The 21390-nt window shown below is 41.4% G+C and overlaps 1 protein-coding gene across 1 annotated transcript; it reads left to right on the top strand.

Moving 5' to 3' along the window:
- Positions 1-7405: 7405 nt before the first annotated feature.
- Positions 7406-9497, top strand: OR51D1 (olfactory receptor family 51 subfamily D member 1). The gene has a single exon (XM_040489130.1). It carries the CDS (start codon positions 7855-7857, stop codon positions 8923-8925), a length of 1071 nt encoding a protein of 356 aa, XP_040345064.1. The 5' UTR covers positions 7406-7854; the 3' UTR covers positions 8926-9497.
- The last annotated feature ends 11893 nt before the right edge of the window (positions 9498-21390 follow it).

Below are 21390 nucleotides of genomic sequence, written 5' to 3'. Positions count from 1 at the left end.
TCAAGATCTTATGTATGTGGTACCATTTTCAGTTTGAGACCTAAATATGAGGGGCTTTGCTCTGCCTACAAATGGTCTTGCAAAGTGGGATAGTCCTATGCTCCTTCCCCAGTCTGCAGAGATGTGACCTGAAGGACACAGATGATTAATACAGTATAAACAGTAAAAATGGAGTTCTAATTCTGCCTGGAAATAGTCATATGTAGACTCAAAAAGATATTCCTGGTAGAGGGCCCAGCAAATGCAAAGCCACAGAGGTACCATAGAACATGAATAAGAGGAGAGATTCTGGAGAGATCAGCAGGCACCAGATCATGCAGGGCTCATTCTCCTGGCTAAGAAGTTTGAGTTTTGACTTTATCTGAAGCCACAGTGAAGTTTTAAGATGGAGACTGACATGTTTAGATATGAAAGTATACCAGGGAACAGGGACTTGGAATTTTCAGTAAATTGTTTAGCCACAAAGTTAATTACCAAATAGTCACTCATGAGCTAATGTACCCCAGTGTGATTTGAAGAGTTTGAAATCAAGAAAATATTTGTGCCTGTTCAGTTATATTTATAATCCTTTTTTTCTTCCATTAACAAAAAATTCCACACTAAGGAATTTCAGTCTTCATTGTGCCCATTGCTCTTTCCAGCAATATAAAAGATTCTTATGGGTATACTGTGATCAGGCACAGTTTCCTTTAAAGTCTTTTAGGGTTTGACCCCCCAACTTTTAAGATCATTTTTATCAATTGTGAGTATGCATGAGAATAATAGATGATTTAGAGCTTTGAAATACTGCCCTCAGTGATAGTTATTCAGCCAGCACTGTGAAACATGGTCTTAGAAGTTAGAGCTCTGTACCATGCAAGACTGTGCAGTAAAAAGGAAGGCCGTTATGAAATAATGCTAAGGGAAGATCAAGATTCAACATTGCACCCAAGAGGGTTTTGGGAAGATGGCAACATAACTTTGATTTCCACTTTCTAACTTTGTATGTCAAAAAATTCAACTAAGAAAATAAAATTTAACAAGAATATACAGTCCTGTCACACAAAAGAGAGGAAAATTCATTCTAAAATTTGGGATTCCTGTGAATCTATTGAGAATATGGTAGAAAGCAGCTGACCTCCTTTGGGGGAAAGCTCTCATGAAACCATGTTGGGAGGCCCTCACTTCGGAGCCTCCAGTATTTGGCACCTGTGGAAAGAACTCTGCCTCATGTCTCCATGGGTGTTCTGGCCAGCTTACCTGGGCTATTTCTCATAACCATCCTAAGAAGAGGCCCAACCTACTGTTCATTGAAAAGGCAGAACATTATGAGAACCTGCGTCAGCTAAGACCAGTGATTTGTCAAACCATAATTCATAACCATGAGCAGATAAAAGGAAGCTAGTAATGTGGAAAAATATCAGAGCTTGAAAAAAAGATAACAAATATGAGAAATCAAATGGCCCAGTAAAAAACAGGGAAGAAACGAGAGAACCTTAAAAAAAATGAATGTGCAACATCAGTGAGAGCTGAGAAAATCCTGTCTTAAAATAAAAAGATGGCTATAGTAGAAAAGCAATGTGCAAACAATAGCAACTTGTTAGAAATAATGACAATAAAGCAGAGTGTGCAAATTTTGTAGGGAAAGTTTAGTTGGTTTTGAACCAAGAGGGGGAAGAGATAGGAGCATTTTCTTGAATCCCTAAAACTCTGAGGTGTAAATTAAAAGAGAAAAGAAAAGAAGAGAAAAGAGAAAAGAAAAAAGAAAAAAGAGAAAAAGAAAGAAAGAAAAAGAAAGAAAGAAACTGAATAGAAGCAGAGTAGCCATTTCTTTTTGCAACAATGTTCTGGGTAAATAGCTCAAGTCTATCATGTATAGTTCTTTGTTTTTCAGCAAATGTATAAATTTGGTCAAGAAAAGACAAGAGACATGGAGGGCAAATATAAGCATTCCAGCAGCAAAGAAAGGAGGGGATGGAATAGATGGAATGAACAATAGTCAAGGAAATAACTAGGAAAAAATTTCCATAAGCTAAAGACCCAAGTTTAAAGATGCTTGCTCATTCATTAAATGAAAGATCCATACCTAGATAATTTCAGATGAAATTTCTGAACCCTAAGAAAAATGAAACTATTTGGCATGCATCTAGACAGATATACTTGCAAAGTAATGCTAAATCATAGTGGCTAGCATGTAAGCTCCACAAAAGCATTTACCTGTTCTGTTCACTGATATATTTCCATCAATTACAAGAGTACCTGTCACATATAAGTGAATATTAATGAATGAATTAGCTGGCATTAAGAAATCAATCTTTACCTGAAGTCATGAAAATATTCTTTTATATTACTTTGGAAAATTTAATTGCTTTGCCTTTTATACTTCTGTTTACAAAAAATTGATATTTGTGAGTGGTATGAAATCAGGGTTCAAGTTTAACTTTTTCCATATGGATATTCAGCAGTTCTGGTACCACTTATTAAAAGTAGCCTCCTTTCCTTGGGGTGCCTGGGTGGCTCAGTCGGTTAAGTGTCAGACTCTTGATTTCTGCTCAAGTCATGATCTCATAGTTGGTAGGATCCAGCTCTGCCCCAGTTCCGTGCTGACAGCTCAGAGCCTGCTTGGGATTCTCTGTCTTCCTCTCTGTCTGCCACCCCCACTCTCCCCACCCCCCCCTCCCCCCCACTTGCATGTGGGCACTTTCCTCATTGTCACATAGTGCTACCATTATCATATAACAACTGGCTGTAAATCAGTAGGTGTGCTTCTGGGCTTTTATTACTAGCATTGGCCCAGTTGTCCATCCTGCACCAGTATCACACTTGCATAATTATTATAGCTTTATAATAAGTCTTGATATTTGATCTATCAAGTTTTCCCATGTTGGCTCTATTTTTTTTTAATGTTTACTTATTTTTGAAAGAGAGAGCACAAGCAGGGGAGGGGAAGAGAGAGAGGGAAACACGGAATCTGAAGCAGGCTTCAGGCTCTGAGCTGTCAGCACAGAGCCTCATGTGGGGCTCGAACCCATGAACCCATGAGATCATGACCTGAGCCGAGGTTGGGCTCTCAACCGACTGAGCCACCCAGGCACCCCACATGTTAGTTCTATTCTTTAAGAGTGTTGTGGCTACTTTTAACCATTTATATTTTGCTATAAATTTTTAATTAAACTTATCAAGTTCTGCAAAATGAGCTTTTAGGATATTATTAAGATTACATTGAATCTGTAGAAAAATTTGGGGAGACAATTAAATTCTTCACATTATTGACTTTTCCTATAAAGGACCATAGGATCTCCCTCCCCACCCCACCCCCATTTATTTTAGGTCTTCTTCATTTTCTCTTAAGGATGCTTTCTGGTTTTCTATGTAGAAGGTCCTCTATATCCTTTGTTAGATTTACTCTTAGACATGTGATTTTTCTATGCCATTGTAAATGATTTTAAAAAATCATGTCTATTTTATAAATAAATACACTGGAATTTTGTCCATTAACCTGTATTCAGCAACCTTTATATACTTATTAATTCTAATTATCTAATTGGTAACCTTTATGTAGTTACTTATTAATTCAAATTACTTATGAATGGATTCTTTTGGATTTTTATACATATACCATCACTAATCCACAAATAATGATTAATTTTTTTTCTAAATTTCATATGATATGTTTCTTTTTCTTGCCTTATTACAGGTTGTTAACACAAGAAATCATTTTTATCTTCAGGTAAAACCACGCTTTCTTTCACTGTGAGTATTTGTGGCTCTGTATCAACACATCCATCACTATCTTTTAACAAAAAAACAATGGCATTACTCATTTGCAAATGGAATTTGAATACCTTGGAAACAAGAGAACACTTTCTTACTGCAGAGATTTCCTTGTAGATTTTTCTGCATCTCCTTTGCCTTTACTCCAGTTTAAGCCAAGATAATCTCTTGTCTAGGTGATCGGAATAACTTTTTCACTGATCAGCCCCACTTAAGATCTTTCCTACCAATTACTGTCCATGCTGTGGCTAGTATGATCTTTCAAACATGAGTCAGTCTGTAGCATCTTCTCATTGATGTTAGAATGCCAGGATGAAGTTCATACTCCCCAAACCAGCTCATAAGGATTCCATGAGCCACCTTGGTGCACCTCTCCATCCCCATCTCCAAACACTCTACCTCCATCTTTTGCCTGCTAAGTCCCAGATGCAGTGAAATTATCTCACCACTTCAATGTGTCATGCTTTCTCTGGCCTGTCAGCTTTCATATGTTTTTCTCCATAGTAAGAATACTCATCCCACTCCCTGTTCTGATGAATTTTTAGCTTCAGGTATCTGTTTAAACAGCCTTCCTTAGGAAGACCTTTCCTGACCCTAATCTTGGTGGGACTAATTTTCTCTTTTCTTTTTATTTCACTTAAAGCATTTAACATTATGAGATTATTTTGCATACTTATGATGAGATCTTTTGTCTATTTTTACAGGGGGGATGGATACTGATGCACATATTTTAAGAGGAGATTTATGGTCCTCTTTCATTCACTCTGAATACCTGTCCTTTTGTTGATGTTAATTCATAATTCTCAACTCTATTTATTACTTCAATTGAGGCATGTTTAATGAGAAGGTCCCCTTAAATTTTTGGTAGCAACAGCAAGGACCAAGCTGCCACAATTTTTGAATGGAGATTTTTCACAGGAACTTTTCAAACATTTTTTCACTTGTTAGAAGAATAAGAATAGTATCTTCCAGAGTAAGATAGACCATGATATGACTTTAAAAATAATAGCATATCCCTATAGTATTGTTTCAGTATTTTTCATAAGAAATAAAGAAAATAAGTAAGAAAATTGAAATTCAATGCAAACAGCGTTAAAGGGTCCACCCAACAATGGAGAGCTCTGGCTGAGGATATACTCAAATTCTTGGCTTAGGAGGCCCTAAATGATCTGAACTCTATGAATATTGAGAACATGGAGCTTCTGCACTAACTCCATCACATGTACTTGTGTTCAATCTCTTGTAGCTCCAAAATACACTTTTAAAAACTCCTTAGAACTATCGATTCTGCATGTATTGCCCATTTCAGTCCGTCTCTTCACATGCAAACCTCTTCAAAGAGTTGTCTACATCCACTTTCTCCCTTTCCTTTCAACCCACTTACTCCTTACTTGCTGCATTCAAGATTCTCTTCCCACAAGCCTTTCTCAAGGTATCAAGTGAATTTTTTTACTTCCAGCCCTACAGTGCTTGATCTCCCAGCAGCCTTCTGTACTGCTTTCCACTCCTTCTTCCCAGTGTATTTTCTTCCTTTGACTGTTGTAGCAGTATCTCAGCCAAATTTCCTCATACTTCATTGGCTCTTCCAGTTGTTTTGAGTAATAATAATGAACACGAACATTCACTGGAGAATTGCTAATATCTCATTTTATTTTTCATCAAACTGAGGTTAAGCCTAGTTGTACCATGAACAAATAGTTGGACCCCAGTTTGGACACAAATGTTTCCTGACAGAGCCCCACATTTAAAGAACCACCGTACATTGTCCCATTTCGGGGGGGACAAGTGAGCTATGATTAGTGGATCAAAGAAGAAAGGGTTAGTTTGAAAGGAAAGGAGAGCTAAGATGCAATGGAAGGGGTTCAAATTCGAGACCGAGGCGTTAGGTCCTTCCTTGGTCCTTGAAGAGTCATCCTGAGAGCTACAGCCCATCATCCACGAGGCTGCAGCTTCCCCACCAGACCACGAGAGGGCAGCATCAAGAAGCAAGAGGCTTCACCGTGTGCTTCCCCACCACCCTTGGATAGGGAATTTGGGAGCCTGAGCAAGATTATCAGTGGCTGTGCGCTTTCTGGTGCATGCTGTTGCCTCCGTTCAGTTTCTCCTTTTTTTCCAGCACAGATCATCCCTTCTCTATCCACCCCATGGCACTTGCCTTCCCTTCAGTCTCCTGAGCCTTAGGATAAATGGTAATAGAGCGAAGCTACTTTGGGTAGGAGTTTAGGGCGCAGTTTTCCTTGGCTGCCTGAGTGGAGTGCGGCTTCTTAAGGAGCCCCGAGGAATTCATCCTTTATCATCCCTCACGCTCCCCAGAGCCCCGGAGAAACTATATTTGTGCGGTGGCCTTGGGCGGAGGCACTATTGGTGAGTGAGCCAGGGGCAGCCCAGAGCGGGGAGCTAGACCAGGAGATCCAGCCACAATTCATTGCTGGGGGAAGCCGGCCTCTGCTCAGCTTGCTTGGCCGCTTGGAGAGGTCTGTCTGCGCGCGCACTTTCCGGATTACAGTGGCCCGGGCTCCCAGACCTTGTTCAGTGATCTACCCAGAGAGGATTTTCTTCAAACACTGTGAGGCCCATTCCAAACTTTGTCTATCGCTTGAGCCAGGAAGGAATCCCCGGTTCCAGCCTCCTACACTTCACTGAAGAAACAAGGCAAGGGGAATGAATTTATCCAAGGAAATTATGTGTGTGGGACAAATACATGTGTGGTGGTGGTGATTAGTAATGAAAAAGGAAGTTGAGAAGCTGCGCTGTAAAGTGAAGTCGGAGCCACCCAGTAAAGGGCCTTGAATGCAGCCCAAGTGGTTTCAACTTAGAGGGCTATGGCAGCCACCAGTAACTTGCTAGACAGAGCCTGACATGTCTGGTTTTGCTGTTTAGATGGCAGTGATGCAGAAGGTAGATTGAAATATCTGGGTGTAGAGGCAGGGGGGTGAGTTAGAAAGCTCATTTCATAAGAGCAGAGTGGATGATATAATGAGGTTGGGAGGGAAGGCGGGTGTATTAAATAAGAGGAGAGGTCATCATAGAGTAGTTGGAAAAGTAAAATCACATGTGGAGGTAAAAGAAGAAAAATAAAGATGGGAGTAGCTGCCCTGAACTGGATTTGGAAGAGGTTCTATTTGGGACGAGATGAGCGTAAGCCCATAGGCTATCCAAGTAGAAATATGAGGAGGCAGCAGGTTATAGGGTTGGTTCTCAGGACAGAAGCTTAGCATAGGGTTGTATGTGAGAGAAAGGAAGTTGAGCCTGGTGGTTATGTGATCACCAGGGAGAGGAGTGGCAGAAAGGGGGGATGTGCCTGTGTTCACCCCCTAGCACCAGCAGCAGCATGGACTGCTTTTCTTTCCACGTCTCAGCTGCATCTGGTTTCCGTGTCATACCCCACCCAAGCACAATCTGGGACTGACTGTCATGCAGGTGTCCAGAGATCCTGATGAAAAATTCTGTTCTATTCTTTGTTGGGGGCTGAAAATGATAATCTTTCTTTAGCCCCATCTCCCTACCTCCCAGAACACCAGAACTGCTTTCCACAAATTTCTTTGATTAAAACAAAAATCACCAGGGGAGAAGGGATACTGTCCTTAATCAGATTCCTCGACTTCCTGCCCTGGAAATTCTGATTCTCTGGGCCTGGAGTGAGACGTGGGGGATCGTCTTCTCAATAACTGATTCAGATGAGTCTATCAGGGAAGTTTGAGAAATGCTCCTCAGGCCTAAACACAAGTCTGTCTCTTGAAGCCAGTACCAGACTGAACCCCTGCTTTCTGCCATAAATCAGACTAGGGTGGGTCTTAAAGGCAACTGCAGGCTAAGCCTCACACTCTGGACCCAAACCAACCGTAACCTCAGGTGCACTAGAAGAGCTAGGGTCAGTGTGGAACCTTCTGGGCAGGTCTGCTGTGTTGGAGAAGTAGTTAAGAGCAGTGTCCCAGTCCACAGCTTCGGCTCTGGCAAAGAAGAGCTGTTGCATGTTTTCTGAGTGGGCCGTCACACACTGACACTAATGGGATCTCCAGGGAAGTGAGTATAAAGAGAATCAGAGCACAGAGAGGCTGGAGTTCAGAATTGCAAGTATTTAATCTTCTGTTTGCTACCATCATGACTCCAGTGCCCTTCCTTGTAAGTCCTTTCTCTCCTCTGAGTTATGACTTAATGCTGTTTCTTCTTTTCCCTGATGTAGACCTTGGACCTGGCATGCAGAAGCCTCAGCTCTTGGTTCCTGTCATGGCCACTCCAAATGGAACTCTGGTCCATCCAGCATACTTCCTGCTGGTGGGAATCCCTGGCCTGGGGCCTGACATACACTTTTGGCTGGCTTTCCCCCTGTGCTTTATGTATGCCATGGCCACCCTGGGAAACCTGGCCATTGTCCTCATCATCCGTGTGGAAAGGAATCTGCATGAGCCCATGTACCTCTTCCTGGCCATGCTTTCCACTATTGACCTAGTCCTGTCTTCTGTCACCATGCCCAAGATGGCCAGCCTCTTCCTGACAGGCATCCAGGAGATAGGATTCAATGTTTGTCTGGCCCAGATGTTCCTTATCCATGCTCTGTCAGCCATGGAGTCAGCTGTCCTGCTGGCTATGGCTTTTGACCGCTTTGTGGCCATCTGTCATCCACTGCGGCATGCTTCTATGCTCACAGGGCCTACTGTGGCCAAGATTGGACTAGCTGCCCTGACCAGGGGATTTGTTTTCTTCTTCCCTCTGCCCTTCATCCTGAAGCGGTTGTCATACTGCCAAACACATATGGTCACACACTCCTTCTGTCTGCACCAAGATATTATGAAGTTGTCCTGTTCTGACACCAGGGTCAATGTAGTATATGGACTCTTCATTATCCTCTCAGTCATGGGTGTGGACTCCCTCTTCATTGGCTTCTCCTACATTCTTATCCTGAAGACTGTGTTGGAGCTGGCTTCTCAGGGGGCAGCACTCAAGGCTTTCAATACCTGCATCTCCCATCTCTGTGCTGTCCTGGTCTTCTATGTGCCCCTCATTGGGCTCTCAGTGGTGCACAGGCTGGGGGGCCCTACCTCCCTGCTCCATGTGATTATGGCTAATATCTATTTGCTACTACCACCTGTGGTCAACCCTGTTGTCTATGGAGCCAAAACCAAGGAGATCCGTTCACGGGTCCTCCATATGTTCTCACAGGGTGGCAGGTGAGCAGAATAACCTCCTTAGGGCCTTCAATCCCTGCCAAATCTGGGAGGATTAGGATCTTGTTGAATGTCTCCGTGATTGGAGCATCCAACCCATCGGGCTGTCAGCTTCTAGATATCTAACTAGATCTTGGATTCCTGTTTCCAGGAAATGTGTTGATTCAGAAGTGTGGTTCTGAGGAAGTTTTGTTCAGGCCGAAGAAGCATCCCCAAGCAAAGGGTGCTCCTTGGAAGACTCTGACATTGGCAGGAATGAGTCAGTACTAAGTCATTTGTTGGGGGTAGCCTGGACAAGTGTGACCTTTCTGCTGACATGGTGGTAGAGCCAGAGAGGCAGCAGCTGGCACTGTTAATCAGCTGTGCCCCCAGCAGCAGGCTTTTGTGAAGGAGATTTGAACGTCACACCTCCATGGCTGCCATAGCATCTGACCTTGGACATTTCAACCATGTAAGACCTGTGGTACAGGAACTTAGGTGTTTTCTGCCTCCAGCCCTCAGCTGTATTTAGTTTAATGTTTAATAGTTTAGCGATGTGTAATTGATATACAATAAATGGCACACATTTAAAGTATACGGTTTGAGGGGCATCTGGGTGGCTTAGTTGGTTAAGGTCAGTTAAGTGTCCGACTTCGTTTTGGCTCTTGGTTTCAGCTTAGGTCATGATCTCACAGTTTGTGAGCACAGAGCCTGCTTGGGATTCTCTCTCTCCCTCTCTCTCTGCCCTTCCCCTGCTCTCTCTCTCTCTCTCTCTCTCTCTCAAAATAAATAAACTTACAAAATTTAAAAAGTGTACAGTTTGATAAGTTTTGACATGTACACACCCATAAAACCACACCACAGTCAAGAGAGTGAACATACTCATCACCCCCAAAAGTTTCCTTATACCCCTTTTAAAATCCTTCATTCCCATCTCTCCTGGTCACTCCCTGCTCCAGTTCCCAGGCAACCACTGAAATGCTTTATGCTACATTAGTTTGCATTTTCTAGAGTTTTATATAAATAGAATCATACAATATGTACTCCTTTTCTTGCCTGGCTTATTTTACTCAGCACAATTATTTTGAGATTCATCCATGTTGCAGCATGTATAAGTAACTTAATTCTTTTAACTGCTAGGTAACATTCTATTATATAATTATGCCATAGTTTGTTTATCCATTCACCTGTTGGACATTTAGGATGTTTCCAGAATTGGAAACAAATACAGCTGCTATGAACATATAAGTCTTTGTATGGGCATGTGGTTTTTTTTCCCTCCTGTGTAAATATTTAGGAATGAAATGGCTAGATCATACTGGAGGTATATATTTAACTTTTTAACTGCCAAACTCTCTTCCAGAATGGTTGTACCATTTTACATTTCCACTAATAGTGTATGGGAGTGATACTTTTTTGGCATCTTAGCCTACATTTGGTGTAGTCTGTATTTTTTATTTTAGCCATTTTAGTAGATTTGTAGTAGTATCTCATTGTGACTCAATTTGTATTACCCTAATAAATAGTGATGTTGGCATCTCTTCATGTGTTTATTTGCCATCTGTAAATCATTGCCACTTTTCCATTGGGTTGTTTGTTTTGTTATTGTTGAGTTTGAATTTTTTAAAATATATGTTGCATGTAAGTCCTTTATCAGGTATATACTTTACATTTCCCCCAGTCTGTGACTTGTCTTTTACTTCTCTTAAGCATCTTTATAAAACATCAAACATTCTAACTGGTGAAGTCCAGTTTATCAAGTTGTTTCATAGCACACACTTTTTTAAAAAAAGTTTTTAATGCTTATTTATTTTTGGGAGAGAGAGAGAGAGAAACAGAGCATGAACAAGGAAAGGCAGAGAGAGAGAGAGGGAGACACAGAATCCAAAGCAGGCTCCAGGCTCTGAGCAGTCAGCACAGAGCCTGATGTGGGGCTCCAACCCATGAACTGAGAGATCAGGACCTGAGCCAAAGTTGGATGCTTAACCTACTGAGCCACCCAGGTGCCCCTCATAGCACACACTTTTGATGTTATATCTAAAAACTCATCACCACAGTCACACATACACAAAAAACATTATTCTTTTTCCCCCTAGAAGCATTATAGTTTTAGGTTTTATGTTTAGCTCTGTGATCTATTTTGTGTTAGCTTTTGTATATAGTGTAAGGTATGGATCAAAGTTGATTTATTTCCATATGGACATCTAGTTATTTTAATGCTACTGGACTATCCATGGTCAACTCTGCTTTTGTATCTTTGTAGAAAATCATTTATCTATATATGTGTGGGGTCTAATTCTGGACTCTGATTCATTGGCCTATTTTTCTATTTTTATGTCAATACCACATTGTTTTGACTACTGCAGCTTTATAAGAAATCTTGCAATCAGTATTGTCAATCCTTTCCCTTTGTTCCTTATTTTCAAAGGTGGTCTTTCATGGGAATTTTAGCAGCAGTTTAAACATTTATATAAAATAGTCTTTTAGAATTTTGATTTGAATTGTACTGCATTGATATAGGTCAATTTAGAGAGAATTAACATTGTTAATTGGTGTCTTCTAACTCATGAACAAAGTATGTATCTTCATTTTTAGGGTCTTTGGTTTCTTTCAGAAATGTTTTGTTGTTTTCATTGTACAGATTTATCATGTCTTTCACCAAATTTATCTGTATTTTATATTTTGATGCTATTATAAATGGTATTTTTTAGTTAAAATTTATGGTCATCCATTATGTTAGTATAGAGAACTGTAACTGATTTCTTTATATTAACCCTGAATCTTGCACTTTGCTAAACTCAATCATTTCTACAAGTTTTTTTTTGTATATTTCATTAGATTTTTCTACATAGATGATCATGTTGTTTGTGAGTAAAGACAGTTTTACCTCTTTCATTTCAATTTGCATACATTTAATTAATCTGTTTGTTTGTTATTGTATTGATAAGAAATGACAGGACATTGTGACTACAAGTGATACCTATCCTGTGATCTTGGGGGGAAAATATCTAGTTTTTTACTATTAAGTATGTTCTATCAGTTCTTGAGAGAGATATTGAAATATTTAGCTATAATTTTATATTTGTCTATTTATTCATGTAATTATATCACTTTTGCTTCAAATATTTTGAAATTTTCTTAACAGGTACCTAAATATTTAGCATTTTTAAATTTCTTCTTAATGAATTAATCTTTTATCATTATGAATTGGCCTTCTTTATTTGTGGTAATATACGTTACTCTGAAATGTACATTGTCTGATGTTAATAAAGCCATTTTAGCTTTCTTGTAATTAGTGTAATCATGATATATATTTTTCCCCATTCATTACTTTTCATCTATTTGTGTCCTTTTGTTTGGAGTGCCTTGTCGACGGCATATTGTCAGATCTTACATTTTTATCTGATTTGATGACATCTGTATTTTACTTATGGTATCCCATTTTCTCTTTGTACCATCTGTTTTCCCCCCTTTTGCTTTTCTTTCTTTTTGATTAACTGAATACTTTCAGTGGTTCTGTTTTATCTCCTTTTATTGTTTATTAGCTGTCACTGTTTTGTTATTTTAATGGCTGCTTTAGCATTTATAATATATCTTATCACAGCCTACTTTCATTTAACCATTCAATGTATAGAAGAAGAATTTTACAATACTGTATTCCCATTCCTCTCCTCCCAAACTTTGTGCTGTTTTTGTACATTTTACTTTTATTTATTTTATAAATCCAACAGAAAATTATTTAGTTTTGTTAACAGTCAATTATCTTCAAAGAGGTTTGAATAGTAAGAAAACAACTTTGTGTATTTACCCATGTTACAATTTTCACCAGTCTGCATTTCTCCCTGTAGATGCCCATTATTTCTATTTGGTATTAGTTTTCTCTGCTTGAAGAGTTTCTTTTTCTTTGTTTTTCTTTTTTTAATGTTTATTAATTTTTGAGAGAGAGAGAGAGGCAGAGTGCAAGCAGGGGAGGGGCAGAGAGAGAGGGAGACACAGAATCTGAAGCAGGCTCCAGGCTCTGAGCTGTCAGCACAGAGCCTAATGAGGGGCTCGAACTTCTGAACTGTGAGATTGTGAACTGAGCCAGAGCCGGATCCTTAACTGACTGAGCCACCCAGGCACTCCGAAGAATTTATCATATAACTTGTGATGTGGTCTGCTGATAATGAATTATTTCAGCTTTTTTATACTTAAAGCATCTTTATCTTGAGCTTCTTGCATCTGTGAATTTATAGTTGTATCAAATTTGGAAAACTTTTGGCTGCTATTTTTTTGTAATCCCTCCCCCTCCTCACACCAAGGACTCCAATTACATATAATTAGGCCACTTGAAGTTGTCCCACTGCTTGCTGAGTCTGTGTTTGTTTTTTATTTACTTATTTTAAAGTTTTTTTTAACATTTATTTATTTTTGAGAAACAGACAAATAGAGCATGAGTGAGGGAGGGGCAGAGAGAGAGGGAGACACACAATCTGAAGCAGGTTCCAGGCTCTGAGCTGTCAGCACAGAGCCCATCGCGGGGCTCAAACCCATGAACAATGAGATCATAATCTTATGACCTGAGCTGAAATCTGATGCTTAACTGACTGAGCCACCCAGGTGCCCCTGTATTTGTTTTTTAAATATTATTTTTTTTATCTGTGTTTCATTTTGAATAGTTTCTAATGCTATGTCTTCAAGTTTACTAATCATTTCTTCCACAGTATACCCTCATCCAGTGAGTTTCACATCTCATACATTGCAGTTTTTATCCCTAGAAGTGTGATTTCAATTGTAAAAAAATATCTTTCATGTTTCTACTTAAATTTGTAATCCATTTAATGCAGTTCTAATTATCATCTTAATGTCTTCATTGTGTAGTTCTAATATCTGTTTCAGTTCTGGATCAGTTTAATTATTCTCTTCATTTTGGGTCATTTTTCTTCTTTGCATGTCTGGTAATTTGATCACCTGCGAGACATTGCAAATTTTTCTTTGGTGCTACATACTTTTGTAGCCCTGTAGGTATTCTTATGCTTTGTTCAGGCAATCAGTCAAGTTACTTGTACATAGTTTGATCATTTGGGCCTTGCTCTAAAGATTTGTTAGGTGGGACTAGAGCAGTGCTCAGTCTAAGGTTCATTATTCTCCACTACTGAGAAAAGGTCCTTTTGCATTCTGTATGCAGTGCCCTGTGAATCTTGAAGTTTTTCAGTCTGGCTGGTGGAAACAGTCACTGTCCTTGACTCTGTGTAAGTACTGGATAGTGTTACCTTTAATATTTTCAGGGAGCTCTTTCCCCATCTTTAGGTAGCTTGCTCACCTGCATGTGTTGATCAGTACCTCAGTTGAAGGAAGACCCTCTACATCTCTAGACTTCTCTCTCTGTGTAGCTCTTTCATCTTTGATACTTTCTCTTCCAATCTAGCTGGCTTGATCTTCCTGAACTCTTTGCCTCCATTTCCTTAACTTAGGGTATCCTCTGGACTCTGCCTAGGTTCTCCTCCCCTGTGCTGCAATGAAGCTTTTTTAGGGCAGTAAGCTGGGGGAACCCCAGGGTTTCACCTTACTTGTTTCCCATGTCTCAGGGCTTACTCTCCTTCATTGCCTGATGCTTACTGTCTTGTAAACCATGTGTACGTATAGCATCCATTTCTTGGTTCCTTCAGGTGGATGTTGCTTCTTGATACTCCATTTTGGCCAGAGTAGGGATGTATATATATTTTAAGTCTTCACATAGTCAAAGTTTGGGACGTTGAGGAAAACAGCAAAGATAGTTCAAGGGGGATGGCAGTGAGTGTCAGGCTACAGATTCCACAGGGCACCTGGAGCTCTTGTCATCACTAGTTTTGATGTGGTTCAAGATGGAATGGCCTGATTTAACATAGTTTATTTTTGCATAGTTTGAGTTAGCATGCTCTGTGTTGTAAATTTAACACATATTGATGTAAAGCTGATAAGTAGAAAACAAGGAGAAACCAGCTAAATTTCACTTTGCTTTATTTATAGACTTAAAAAAAATTTTTTTTTATTTGAGTATAGTTGACACACAATGTTTAATTAGTTTCAGGTATACAACACGGTGATTCAGCATCTCTATGTTGTGCTGTTCTTACCACAAATGTAGCTATTGTCTGTCACCAGGCACCACTATTACATCATTGGCTATATTCCCTGTGTCATACCTTTTGTTCCCGTGACTTTTAAAAAACTTATTTAAATATTCAAGGTATTTAGTTTCACATTAAAATTGTTCTCTAGTTTTATAAATGTTCTCTCACTATTTTTTGCCCTTAAGAGAGAAACCAGATGGCATTGGTATTATATGGCTGGTGTTGGAGATAGGGGAGGTTTAAGGAAATCACATCTTCCTTCCTCAGCCAGAGATTCAGAAACCCAAAGCCAGGGAGTGCAAGATAGTATGGTCCCCAGGGAACCATGTTATGAGTTAGCTAGACACAGGGTGCAGAGCCTGGGAGACCAAGAAAATGTAGCTTTGGGGAAAGGTAGATGGGTCCATTGGGATCCAGACTTAGCAAGGACCCAAGCAGGGGCCACCAATGGGAAGAAGGCATAGTCCAGAGAAAGCTTCAGGAAGAAAAGGAGCTCATACTTAATCATGGGACCTCACTGAAAGCTTATTCTGCTTTTCCTCTGACTGAGTTTGATGAGCCTGGGAAGAAAGAGAAAAACCCCTCTCAAAGGTCATGGCCACACAAATGAGTTTCTTCTAGCCTTTTCTTACTCATCCCCCTGTCTGACTTTACACTGGGAACTGGCCAATAGCCCAGCTGGCACAGGGCCCATCTGGGGAGGACTCTAGAGATCCTGAATACCCACTGCCCCTCCTTCCCCATACCCTGAGGTACACTTTCCCAGGACACAGAAACCAAGAAGGACACCAGATCTACAGTTGGCTACTGAGAGGTACCTGCTCAAAGACCCTCTGGGAAGCACTCCCTCCACCAGAAGGGAGAAGCAGAAGGAGGGAGGAGGTAAGACAGAGAATAAATACCCAACCAGGGAGGCCCAAAGGAGGGGGTGGAGACAGAGAGTGGCAGCCTCATCAGGAAGAGGACTAGAGGAAGAGACACACGTTCCTCAGTGCGTTGAGGTGAGTGTAGGAGACCAGGGGATATGTGCAGGTGTGTGGGTTTCTTGTAGCTGGGGATTTCCCATTAGATTTTCCAAGTGAAGGAGAAACCAGGCTGTGATGAAATGAAGTATGGGGGTGGAGCCAGGAAGAATAAAGGAGGCTCCTGACTCAAAGGACAGTGTTAGCAGTTTCTATGTGAGGTGAAGGGAAGCATGGACAGTGTTAGCTGCTGCCTGTGGGTAATTTTCAGGTACTATAAAAAGTGGTCAGTTTACTGGGGTCCCCATTTAGATCCTGGCAGGAGCTGTCCTAAATGAAGGTGAATGAAGAACAGACTGGGTTGGGACTGGGTTAGAGTTCAGCTGGGGTCTGTCCATGTATTCACAGGACCAGTCCTAGTTTGTTAGTGTGGTTGAAGTTCAGTTTGCGTTGGGGGTAGGAGCTCATTCTGTACTCTGCACCAGAAGTCAGAATATGGCTGATACAGAGTGTGGCTGATATTGGGACTTCAAGATCCTCCTAGGGCTCTGGTCTTGACTCTGTGTGTGCCTAGGGGCAGGGTCCAGTCTTTATTCCATTTAAAAAGTGGATTACTGTCTACACTGTGACTTCCCCTGCCTTGCACTCTGTTCCCTGGCCCCACTGAACCACGTGCAGCTTTCCTAACAAGGTATGTACTCCTTCTCTCTGGGTCTTCGAATTTGTCAGTATGCACTTTTAACGACAAATTAGGTCCAATTTGTTGCTTTAGTTCCTCCGGCCCCCTCAATTAAATCAAAGCCCTTTGCCATGTCCTGCAAGCCCCTCCGTGATCTGGCCCCTGCCCTCCTCTCTGACCTCACTTTCCAAAATTCTCCTGAGCTCTCAGTACTCTGGCCATGTTGACTTTCTTTTTGATCTGTGAACCACCAGAATAGAAGACCTTTTCCTTTTGTTGCCTCATCTGCTCTTTCCCTAGATGTCAGAATGTCTGGCATGTTCCTATCATACAGCTCTCAGCTCATACATCATCACCTCAGAGAGGCTGCCAGTGACCTGCATCTCAAATATGGGTGCCTCTCCCCTGTCCTTTTCTATCTTATCACTCTATTTTATCTTTAGTGTACTTATCTTTATCTGATATGTTCTTGCTTATTTGTTATTGCCCTCCTAGTGTATGAGCTCCCTGAACACAGCCATCTTTTCTCTTTTATCTGCTGTTTTATCTCTGAATGCTGCTGTCCCCATATTCCGAACCCTGCCTGGTTAACCATGACTGGCCCCTCAAGTCTTGGCTCACAGGTTACCTCCTCAGGGAAGCTCTCTGAACCTGAAAATTTGGTAAGCTACTGTCTGCTTTGCTCCCAGGCTCTTGTACTTACCCCTATCCTAGCATTTATCACAACTTGTGATAGCTGCATAATTTGTCTCCATTTCTCCCCACCCCTGCATTGTTTACTGTGTGCCTTGTTTACTCTGTGTCTCATTATCTCCAGTGTTTAGTGCAGATTCTGGTACCTGGTAGTCAGTCGGTCAGTCAGTCAGTAATTACTGAAAAAACATGCGTGTACCAATCAAAGTCCCAGATCAGGCTTTTTCACTGCACCATGTTTCCCTGTGTGTAGGCAACAAAGTAGTTCTGCTGGGCACTGATTACCAGGTCAAGCTTTGCAGCTCTGTGGGACTTTTAGAGACTCTGATCCTACTAGGGAAGGGGAGGAGCAGGGCCCTGAATCCCTGGAGCTCTGTTTGGGGGTGATTTTGGAGGCCCATGCTGCCTCTAGTGAATAGAACAGAGCTGGGAGCCTCACTCTACTTTTTTTGAATTAGAAAAATGAGAAAGTGCAAAGTCTATTCTCATTTTGACCCTTCTAAAATGAATGTTGGACACTACAAAGGTTCATCTGCTTTATCAAATCCAAAAGAGGTAGGGGGACAGAAGATAAGGATGACCTGAGGTAGAAGTGATTCTGGGGCTAACACACCTGGAGGATTAAGGAAGGAACCCCCCTCCTGAACTGAGTGATGAGCTCCCGCAGTTCTTGCCCACCACAGCATTGCCCCTGAAGTTTGCCTTTTCTCTCTGGGCCTGAGAGTAGGATCCAGAGGCCCCCAGGTGTTCTGGGCTCCCTCTAAGGACATTATCTTCCGGATGTTCCCACAGAGGCTGGCAAGGGCACCTGAGGCCCCAACACCGCTGCTCTAAGCACGGAGCATTGTATGTGTTTATCCCCGACAATGGTAATGACCATGAAACCCTTCTCCCATTCCCTGTTTGTTCCCCTTCCCTGCTGCACCTAAGTGGGGAGAGCTGGTCAGGTTTCCTGAGTCCTGGAGAGGGCCTCTAGACTCACGGGTCCTCAAAGTGTGGATCTCTTGGAGATAGCATTAAAATGGACCTTATAAACCATTGGTCCATTCCTTTTTTTTTTTTTTTTTCCTAAATATTTATTTTTGAGAGAGGGAGCACGTGAGCGCGCACAGTGGGCGAGGGGCAGAGAGAGAGGGGAACAGAAGATTCAAAGCGGGCTTAATGCTGACAGCAGAGAGCCCGATGTGGGGTTCAAACTCATGAATCACAAGACCATGACCTGAGCTGAAGTCAGACACTTAACCCATAAGTCTCTAATAAACTCTCAGCATCCTTATCAGTCAAATAGGATTAATAATACAGGTTAATGAGAGGCTCTCATCATATAAGAAGGGTAGAGGATAAAGTTTTTAAATCTCCATTGTGGGGACTGCCCAAAGTCACAGCCAGAGGAGTTGGGGCTAAAAGGAGAATGCCCAAGTCTTAGTCCGGGAGGGTCCTCTTTACTGCCCTTTTAAGTTCCCTTCCAAGGGTCTACCTGGGTAAGGTATCCTACTTACCAAGCCCTTCTACCCTGCCTCTCAGGTAGATTTTATTGCTTTCAGAAGGTGCAACAACAATTAAGGGCAGCCTAGAATAGGGGAAAATGTACAGACCTCGGTATTGTTCCAGCTATTAGTCCAGTTCTGCTTTACCAGTCAGCTATTAAACCCTGGGAGCACTTTTTAATCCTGTGGGACTTCAGTTTTCTCAGATATACATAAAGATACATAGAATTCCTATCATGTAGAATTTTCTTAGGTTAGAGATAATATTTTTACAGCATCCAGCATTTGGTAGGAGCTCAGTGATTTCTATTTTTATCATAAAAAGCAATAAAATCAGTTTTGGGGGTGACCTCATTGTTGTTCTCTTGGATCAGAAGAAATAGAGCTCATGGCCCCTGGTCTACCTCCCTGACTGCTTTTCCATGTGTTTCTGAGAAGGAGGATGTTCAGAGAGGTCTGGGAAGAGTGTGAGGGTGGGCTGGTCATGGGGGCTGAGCTGGCACTGGAGGACAGAGTCCTGGAGGCCAGGGGGAAGGAATGAGGAGAATTGGAGCCTTCAAAGTATATTTCTCCTCTGTGTAGTTGTGGCTTCTGCTCCCTCCATCCTCAAGAAAGGGCCAAGATGTCCTTCACAGTTCTCCAAGGCACGCCTGCGACTTGCTGTGATAGTGTGACTTTTTCTTTTTCAAAGAAAGTCCCAAGCCTATTCCCTGGGGTTAGGGAAAGGAAAGAAAAAATACTTTCTTTGTTTATTTTTTCTTGAGTATGTTTTACTTTCAAACTAGAGTGATTTAATTCCTATTTCCCCCAGAGTTCCAAATGTTCTCCGAGTACATGCAAATGGTTCTAATTACCAACAGCCACTCAGACCAGATGACATCTGTTCCCTCTGCCTGCCTCCTGGCAGGACTGTGGGAGATTGGGATGCTTCAGTGCTTGGGCCTTCTGGCTGGTCTCCCTACCATCCCTTCCTTTTTCTCTTGCTGAAGTTTCTGTGGCCCAGACTGATATTTTGCCCAGCAGTAGCTGCCCACTTTATACTGCTGAGGCATCTCTCTCCCAGACAGCTGAGTCTTCTCCTTGTCTGATGTCTCCACATCAGTGCTTATCCTTTGCCGTTGAGAGAGATGGGCTGCTAGCTACTGTGTATGTGTGTATGAGTATGTGCCTGAGGTGGAGTGGTGATTTAGGTAACAAATGGGTAAAATGAAAAGTTTTTGGGAAATGTATGTTTTCAGGAACCTTGTTTCCCATTTTAATGGAAAAAATTTAAAAGTGCTTCACATATTGTGATATAGGTTTTACAGCACCCTTTGACATGCCTTATCTCATAATTTTGCAGCAGCACTGTAAGGTTGTTACTGTCCTCCGCTTATTTTGAGTTGAGACTTGCATTTCTAGCCCCAGATTTGACCCTTAGAGGTAATAGGTTGGAATATGCCAATCCAGTGATTATTTCCTAATGTTTCCTAAGGTGGAACATGGTGATCCTGTTCTACCATGTCTGTTCATGTGAAATTTTTGGATGCCATAGATATCTGGCCTCCTGGAGTAGCAGAGCTTTCTTGCTGATGTCTCCAGAGGGGGCATCCTAGGTCACTCTGTCTCTTGGGCATAAACTGTGCTGCATGTCTACTTTGCATTTATGTAGAGCCAAGGCTGCACCTGCTTTGTTCTCCATGTATCCTTTCATGCCCTCTGCTTCCCTGGGTAATAAAGGCCTTTTCTGTTTGACTGTAAAGATTCTTGTTCTAAAATTAGGACTACCCTGCACTGACCTTCCAAATATTCTTTCATTCTTCTCCAAAATCTATAGTTCGTACAATGGGCAGTCCTTCCTACCTCCTTGCCTGTACTATCCTCATTAGATGTCTATTGAGGGATTCTTCTTTTGATAAAACTCACTTTCATTTTCAATAAATGTTAACTGCATACTAATTAATAAATATGGTATGGTCTCTGCCATTCAGGAATCCATAATTCAGGCAAAATAAATATAGAAATAATTATAGTTCAAGACTGTAAATGCATGAAAAGAGACCTAAATAAAGTTCTTTGGGAACACAGGGCAGGAAGCATTTAATTCTACCCAGGGGTAGAAGTTAGCAAACAGCATAGGAGGGAGACAGTAAACCAGGATGTGAAAGATGAATAAGATTTTCTCAGTGGGAAGTCAAGGAAGGGGATCTGGGAAGATCTTGACAAAGGAATGAGAAGTAAACAAGAGAAAAAGACACAGAAGCATGGGAATCAGTGCCACCTTCATGAAACAACATGCATTCTAATGTGGCTGGAGCACAGGGGCCATGGTCAGCAGTGATGAGACAAAAACCTAGGGCAAATGCTGGAAGATAGACTTTTTGCCACAATCTAACAGTTGAGTCTTTTTTCTAGAATTAATTTGGAACTTTGAGAGGTATTTTTTAAGCAATAGATAGCTGATTTCATTTGGTGGGAAAATTGTTGGGATTGTGCAGATGAAGAAGGTGGCACTGGACACATGGCAGTCAGAATAGAGCCTCTGAGCTTGTGTGGCTGTTCAGGCCACCCCACAGAAAAGAAGGAAACACTGTAAGAAAA

This window comes from Herpailurus yagouaroundi, unplaced genomic scaffold (assembly GCF_014898765.1).
Source record: "Herpailurus yagouaroundi ecotype Mexico unplaced genomic scaffold, PumYag 180, whole genome shotgun sequence".
NCBI lineage: Eukaryota > Metazoa > Chordata > Mammalia > Carnivora > Felidae > Herpailurus > Herpailurus yagouaroundi.
The sequence above is the reverse complement of the archived record's forward strand: the minus strand, read 5'-3'. Positions and strand labels throughout refer to the sequence as shown.